The sequence below is a fragment of the Populus euphratica genome, unplaced genomic scaffold, assembly GCF_000495115.2.
Source record: "Populus euphratica unplaced genomic scaffold, PopEup_1.0 scaffold1232.1, whole genome shotgun sequence".
NCBI classification, from domain to species: domain Eukaryota; kingdom Viridiplantae; phylum Streptophyta; class Magnoliopsida; order Malpighiales; family Salicaceae; genus Populus; species Populus euphratica.
Window position 1 is genome coordinate 47,650 of NW_011501086.1, and position 8,071 is coordinate 55,720.

Sequence of the window (8,071 nt, forward strand, 5' to 3'; positions counted from 1 at the left end):
ATACAAAATATTATTATGAAATCAAAGCTTGTAAGAAAATGAAGGTGTTTTTGTTTTCTTAAAAGGATGACTTGTATTTGAAAAGACATCATCAAATCTAAAATTTTATGTCAATACAAAAAATGTACACACTCTCTTTTATGTGTTTGCATTCAATATGATATCACTTCATTCATGTTTCACTCAATTATGATTTTTCACAATAATATGCTCACTTTTCACATTTTACCTCTCGTTCTCTTCTTTTCAATTATTTAAAGAATCAATCACAACCTTGTAATGATTAATCATAGATTTTAGGATTCAAAACATCAAGAAAAAAAATGACAATAATATGACTTTACAACAATGAAAATGATAGTAATAACAATAACAACAACAATAACGAATATGCCAACAAAGAGAAAAATAAAAACAAAAATGAAAATAAAATTAAGAAAGACTCAATAAAACCCAAAACAAAAAAAGACTCAAATAAAATCAAAATTAATTTGAAAACAATAGACTCTACTAGTGAAAACATTAATTTGACATAACTGATTTGTAATGGTTTTTTACACCTAAAATCAAAATTTATAGTTTTAATAACCCAAAATAATTGCCCAAGGAATCAATACCCATTAATAAAAGATAAATTGATGTGAATTGCAATTTCTCAAGAATTAGAGTTCAAATTGTGTAATCTTATTTTTTACATCAAAAACTAAACTGATGCAATTTCTTTTGTTTTTTTTTTGTTTTCTTTTTTTTTTTTAATACACACGCGCTAGTTGCAACAAAATCAAGACTAAAAATCAATGAAACAAACAACGTAAAAAACTAAAGACAGATAAATAGATAAAATCTGATTTTAAAATTTTTTTCTAATACCTTTTTATGTAAACTCCGAGGATAAGAACCATTTAATCTATACACAATAAAGAAACAACTTAAGAAAACTAAAATTAAATTGAAAATAAAACTCAACATAATTATTACCTAAACTAAAATACTATAATTATTAGATGAAAGAAACCTTAACCTTACGATTATAATGAATCATGAATTGAAAGTATAAAGAAAGAACACCATAAAAACAATTGATATTTGATAAGTTTAAGAAATGATCAGTGAAATTGAAGATAAAACTCAACACAATAATTACCTGAACCAAGACATTAAAGTTATTACATAAAAGAAACCTCAACCTTATGATTACAATGAATTATGAATTGAAGGTATAAAGGAAGAATACTATAAAGACAACTAATATTTGATAAGTCTAAGAATAGATCAATGAAGAACCAAAAGTATAAGCGACCTCGCCATACAAAATATTATTCTAAAAATAATCAAAGTCTATATAAAAAAAACCCTAAATATAAGCTAAATAACTATATTTATAATATGTAAAAAAATTACTAAATAACCCTTGTTTATAAGCTAAATAACCCCATAAGGCTCAAAAAATAATAAAAAAGTATTAATCCAAAGAGAGAAAAGAATCTAAAACAAACTAGGAAAATAATATAAATCTCACATGGTAGATTTTGGACCTTATCACAAGGCTTTTGATGTATGAACACTATAAAATTAAGGGCTTTATAATCTTCTAGAAACATTTTAGTCTAATTCAATGATTGAATCAATAATTATATTTGTTAGTATAAAATTATATATTAAAAAAAATAAAGCCAAAAATTAACTTAAATGTTCTTGAATGATAAAAATTATTCCTATATAAGTAATCCTTGCAAAATAAAAATTGTTGCCTAATTGATCTTCTTAGAAAGTAAAGAATCCTTGCAAAAAAAGGATTCCATGTGTAATTAAATCTTTACTTTGTAAAGATCTTCAATTGCATGGGAAATAATCATTTTCAAAATTTTCTTGTTTAATGGTAGATTTCAATCTTGTAAAGATCTTCAATTGCATGGGAAATTTTCTTGTTTAATGGTAGATTTCAATCTTGGATTTAAACATATCTTTCTCTATCATTTAGATGATTTACTAAGCATGTAATAAATGGATGGAAAGCTTGAGATATTTAGTTTATAACCCAACTTGAATTTTAACAAAATTTCTTATGTTGCTTTAGATATGACCCAAACAATACATGAAGGTCTAATATAACAAATTTGAAACTTGTTAATGTAAGTATCTAGAGTTAACTCAATCAATTTTTCTTGGATCTTTTTAGTTTTTAAACCTTTTAACAAGCCTAATTAGTGCTTCTTAGCTATGCTCACTAATTCACATTAGAAAAATATTTCTAACTAGATTAAAAAACAAAAAACAAAAAACAAAAAACAAAAAACAAAAAACAAAAAACAAAAAACAAAAAACAAAAAACAAAAAACAAAAAACAAAAAACAAAAAAGACCTTTTTTATCCTACAAAAGAAATTATAAAATGCTATCAATGTTTTTTTTTATATAAATTAAGGATGCTTTGCTCTAGGATAACTAGAACTTTCTTCACTTTTATCTTGGACTAGTTGAGTACATAATTATAAGTGTTATGTGATTTACATAAGAATTTCTCATTTTGTTTTTTATTAGTTCATGCAATACATTTTTGGTTTCTCATTCATTCTAGATGTAACACAATATAAATTAGTTTATTTAGCTATAGAATAGGTGTCGCTAAATATATTTATTACTTGTTTTATTTTTGTTTTTAATAATCATCAAACCTTTTTTTTAAACAAACTTTATAGCTAGTTGTTTTAAATATATTTGAGATGCTATGATTAATATTTAATAAACTTATCAATTTTTTTTTAGCATTTCCATACCTTTATACACACACATACTTTCTAATTGAAATTCTTAAAAATTATAAAACAATTGCCAACTCATTAAGATTCTTAATTAGATAAATTCACTTTTAAAACTAATTAAAACTTATAACTTACTATTCTTTACAAACAACTTGTTTTCCAATATTCACAAATAAAATTAAACAAGTGAGAAAAATATTTTTAGTTTATAAACATTCAATACAATAAAAATATGACAATTTGTAATTATAATAAAAAAACTAGCATGCTTATTTAACAGATAAACAAACTTGCATAAATGACTAAATCTCAATCCTAACATGCATACTAATGTATAAAATTAAACAAAACTAAAAAGAGTATTTGTTAAAGCACTTTAAAATTGATAAAGTTTTGTTGTAAATGATTAATTCTTTATTTTTAAAACTTCATTATTCATCCTTTAGTACAAAGGGACTTTCTTTACTAAGTCTCCTAGAATTTTAACAATGCCATCTTCTTTAGGTGCATTTCTAAATAAAGTCTAACAAATTAAAAAAATAGTACCCAATTATCTCTTTACAAGACATGGATCTAAACTCTTGACAAGAAAGAAATTTAAAGAGGAAGAAAAGCTTTAAAACTAGAAGAGCATTATTGGAAAATTAGGTGAAGAAAGAGTGTCAAATTCTGCCAAAATAGTGCATAATTAACCAACGCTAAACACTCTTCTTCAACCATTTTCAATATAGAATTTTGGAAACCAAAAGTTTATGGAATTTCTTATTAATAATTTTGTTTAGCAACCATAAAATCAAAATTAAATTTGAATGTTTTTGAATTTAAATTAGGTGACTTTTGAGCTGAAAAAAGCTGTTCAGATAATGTTGGAATGGTTCTCAAAACAAAGTGATAGGATTTTAACATTTATGAGATCGAAGAAGCAATTCTTAAATAGATTGAACTCAAACCTAAATTTTAGTTAACAAAAAATAATTTTTTGTAGCTTAAAATATTATTTTATAATAAATCCAAACTTAGTCTGGAGTATTATATTAGGCTGGCCATGTATATGGCTTTTTAACCAAAACCCACTTTGCATATGTTATTCTCACTTTAAAAGTTTAGATCTTTTGAATTAAATTTTAACTTTTTATTTTTATGTTATATGAACACTATTTTTATTTTTGGTTTTCTTTTCATGTGTGATTGAGTTTTTTTAAAGAGTTTTGTATAAAATGTCAACAAAAAAATATTTGAGATCAATTTCTTATTTATTTATAAATTATATTAATATTTAGTATTAAAAAATTTATGTTGAAAATTAAATTTAAAAAAATTTAACTTTAAAAATAAATAAATTTCACTTTTAATTTATTATCCTGCATATTAATCATATTTTAAAACAAATTTTCCAACATAACTACTACTAATCATCGGCTATACTTGGTTCATTTAAATATATACTTGCATGTCATGTTTGTTTTTTGGTTATCATCTTTCTTGTTTAGTTGAAGTTTATATTCGGTAAACATGGTGTTGTTTCTCATAAATTAGGTGAGGAGAGCATTCAATCATTTGGAATTGACATTTGCTACCTCGCCAAAAAACAAATTGAAGCCCTCAAATAAAACAAAGGCCAGGCTCCCGTTTCCGTTAAGGTATATTATATTAAATCAACCAAAACTCATTTGCTTTTTGATTAAAATACTGCCGCCATTATTAGGCAATTTAGCTTGGTGTTAGTGCGTGATGAGCAGTGGTGTCCAGCGGGTGAAATGAAGCCTAGCCACATCCAGAAAAAAAAAGAAAAAAAAAAGAAAAAGAAAAACAGAACTTTGAAGTGTTTTATAGAGGTCACTCTCACGCGGAAACACACACGATGACACCAACAAGCAGGTAGATAGATTGATCTTCGTCTTCTTCTTCTTCAAAGATCTTTCAGTCACAAATATCCTCTTCTCATCTGCTTCTCTAATCGTTTCTTGAACAAACTGACCTTTTTTTTTTTTATCCTAAAATTAAAAGAAATCCAGTCTTATTCGTTTTCTTCATCTTTTGATGGTTTTCCATGAACAACAACAACTTAACTTGGAGCTCATGTGCTTTGTTTTGTTAATTATGGCTTGAAGCTCCATCTGGTTTTGTCTCATCACCTCTACTCTCATCAAATTGCATGCTTTTTGTTTCTCTTATCTTTTTCCAGTACTTGACATCTTCATCAGCTCATAAATTCCCACAAACCATTTATCGTATTCATACATAGAAATCATAAAAAACTCAGTCTCCTTGCAAAACTTGAAGACTACTCGGTCTCTCATCAAATCAAAGACCTTAAATTTCAAGTCTTTTTCGTTGCCAAATAAAGCCAGATAATCTCTTCAAATCCCACATAATTATCCTCGGAAAAATCATCTTCTCTTGTTCGTGTTTCATGTTAGAAACTAGCTAGGTAGACCAAATCCACCTCCAATTTACAAATCCTCAGAAACACGTCTCTCTTTATCATTCAATACAGTCTCAGAAACAGAGAACATCAAGAAATGCAAGATCCATCGACAGCATTCCAAACAATAAAGCCTCAGTTTCCAGAGCAAGAGCAACTCAAGTGCCCCCGCTGTGATTCCAACAACACCAAGTTCTGCTACTACAACAACTACAACCTCTCTCAGCCCCGTCATTTCTGCAAGAACTGCAAGAGATACTGGACCAAAGGTGGCGCTTTGAGAAACATCCCAGTCGGTGGCGGTAGCCGCAAGAACACCAAACGTTCCTCAAACACCAAACGCGCCAATCCCGACCCCAATCCCGACCCCGTTAAGCCAACCCGCCGGGTTGCGGACTCCTCCTCCTCCTCAGCGACCTCCTCAACATCGGGACAGCAGCTGGCGGGTAATGGGAATCAGGATCCGACCCGCGTATATGGGGTGGAGGCGGATCCGGACAGGAAGATACTGGATATGGGAGGGAGCTTCAGCTCGTTGTTGGCATCAAGCGGGCAGTTTGGGAGTATTTTTGAAGGGCTGGATTCAGGTGGGTCGGGCTTGAAAATGGTGCGGATGGGTGGGTTTGGGGAGGATTTGAATGCGGGTCCAAGTAGAGACCCGGGTTTGGATTTGCAAGGGAGCAGTAACAATCACGCTACTAATGATGGTGGTGGCGAGAGTTACTTGCAAAGTGGGGAGTGGGGAAATAGTAATAATGGGTGGCCTGGTCTTGCTATTTACACTCCAGGTTCTAGCTTCCATTAGTGCTTTTTTCTGTTTATTTTTTTCCCCTATATATATATTTGATTATGGTGTCTTTATTGTGATACGTTGTCGAATTTTCTTGAATGTGGTGGCCTAGATAGTGCAGAAGGATTTGACACATGGTTGCTTGTGAGAGAGACGATTTTGATGGAATGGGAGAAAGATATGGGAGATCCAAAGTCCACGATTCCAGTTATATCTTTGCGAGTTTTGTCTTACCATGGCTAAACAAGGGTCAAACCTATTCCTTTTTTAGATATCATTTCTTATTATAATGTTTTGGTGTGGAGTATTTCCCTGCACCTTGTTGATTCTTTTCCATTTAAAAAAAAAAACAAAAATACAATACTAATTGGTATTTCATCTTTAGAATGAACAATGCATGGAGGGGGAATTCACCTTTATGTCGTAAGCTTTAATTTCGATTTTTTGGTAAAAAGTTGAATATAGGATTTTTAAAAAATAAAAAACTTTCATTTTTATTTTTCTTTATATTATTTGGCAGTCAATGATGAATGATTGGTAGTTTGATTTATTATTATTTTTATTGTTTTTTTTGAAAAACATCAAATTAATTATTTGAGGTGTTTCTTAATAGTTTTGAGGGGTTGAAATAAAAAAATAAAAAATAAAAAATAAAAAAATATTATTTTAAAATATTTTTAATTTAAACTATTTTTTAAAACTCACACAACTTTATCAAATATACACACTAAAAATTTGTTTGGTATTGTGATAGTAATTATTTTTTAAAATGTTTTTTATTTTAAACTATATTAAAATAATTTTTTTATTTTTAATTTTTTTTTCAATATATTTAAATTAAAACATAAAAAAATAATTTTTATTTTTATTTATTTAAAATATTTTTAAAACACATAAAACAAACAATATATAATTAATAATAATTATTACACAATCCAATCATTTAACAAAACTGACCCTTAATAGCTGGGAAGTGTTATCTCTAGTGTGAAAGCGAGTTTGATGCAAGGGCTCCACTAGACCACCAAGGGTTGTATTTCTTGACCCTAGAAATTGCAGGCGGTAGCTATGAAGCTCCCACGAGTCAATTTGCTCCACTTGGCTGCAAATGTCTTGTGGTGGTGGGGATAGTGTGGTGGTCGCAGCAGAAGAAATAACTACACCGTCCCATATCAGACAACCGTGACCCCTGAAAGCAACTTACACACGCTGCTGGTGACCCTCTTAATGTGAACGTTGAAATCTATATTTGGCAAAATTTCCCAAAAAAAATAAAATAAAATAAAGTGATAGGATTTGGGAACTAATCTAATTTTGTTATACTGATGAGGTCTTTTTCTACCGAATAAATTGAACCATGGAAATGGAAACTGCTCTCCCCCCTCTTAGCCTCATGGACCACACACTAAGACGGCGTTTAATTGGACCACCATGGTTTAAGAATTTCACCTGCAAAACCCACCGCCTGTGAGAGACTGCCACCGTTAAGAAGGCGGAGTAGGAAAAATGAGCCCACAAGGAATATATTTTGTTTTAGTGACACACTCTAATGAGAAAAAGAGAGAAAAGGAGGTAGTTTTTCTATGCCAATGCCACCAAAGAGGCCAGTTTCTCGTTCTTCCCCGAGGCAATTTCTTTTGTGGAGGAGTCAAGTGTCGCTGTCGAGTCAGTTTTCGTTGTTGAGAGTCCCTCTCTTTATTTATTCTAAAATTCATATATCAGTATATAAAATATAAAGAAAAGAAGGCTGTCCCTTGGCGAATAGATTGTGGGTTTTCACTAGGACAATCTGGGCATTCAGCCTCAAGAATCTTCGATCATACAATACACAATGTAAAGAAGCAGTCTCCAAGATTACAGGACACTTGATGAAATTTGATGTTGACGGAGCTCCAATATAAAGGTATGTGTTTGCTTAATAAAATAATCCTGGTGCATTAAAAATCAAATAATTCTTCATACAGTTAAATTAGATACCACTACAAGACATAAAACGTTAGAAAAATAATATATTTTTATTTTAAAAAAATTATTTTTAAAATTAACAATTTAAAATAGTTCAAATATATATATATATATATATATATATTCGAAT

At 29.3% G+C, this 8,071-nt stretch overlaps 1 protein-coding gene across 1 annotated transcript; it reads left to right on the forward strand.

Annotated features, from left to right (window-relative positions):
• The first annotated feature begins 4,451 nt into the window (after positions 1–4,451).
• Positions 4,452–6,270, forward strand: LOC105117214 (dof zinc finger protein DOF3.1-like). The gene has a single exon (XM_011014790.1). It carries the CDS (start codon positions 5,284–5,286, stop codon positions 5,989–5,991), a length of 708 nt encoding a protein of 235 aa, XP_011013092.1. The 5' UTR covers positions 4,452–5,283; the 3' UTR covers positions 5,992–6,270.
• Positions 6,271–8,071: the final 1,801 nt, after the last annotated feature.

Coding starts and splice junctions, on each gene's coding strand:
- LOC105117214 (XM_011014790.1), top strand. CDS start 5,284: ATGCAAGATCCATCGACAGCATTCCAAACAATAAAGCCTCAGTTTCCA.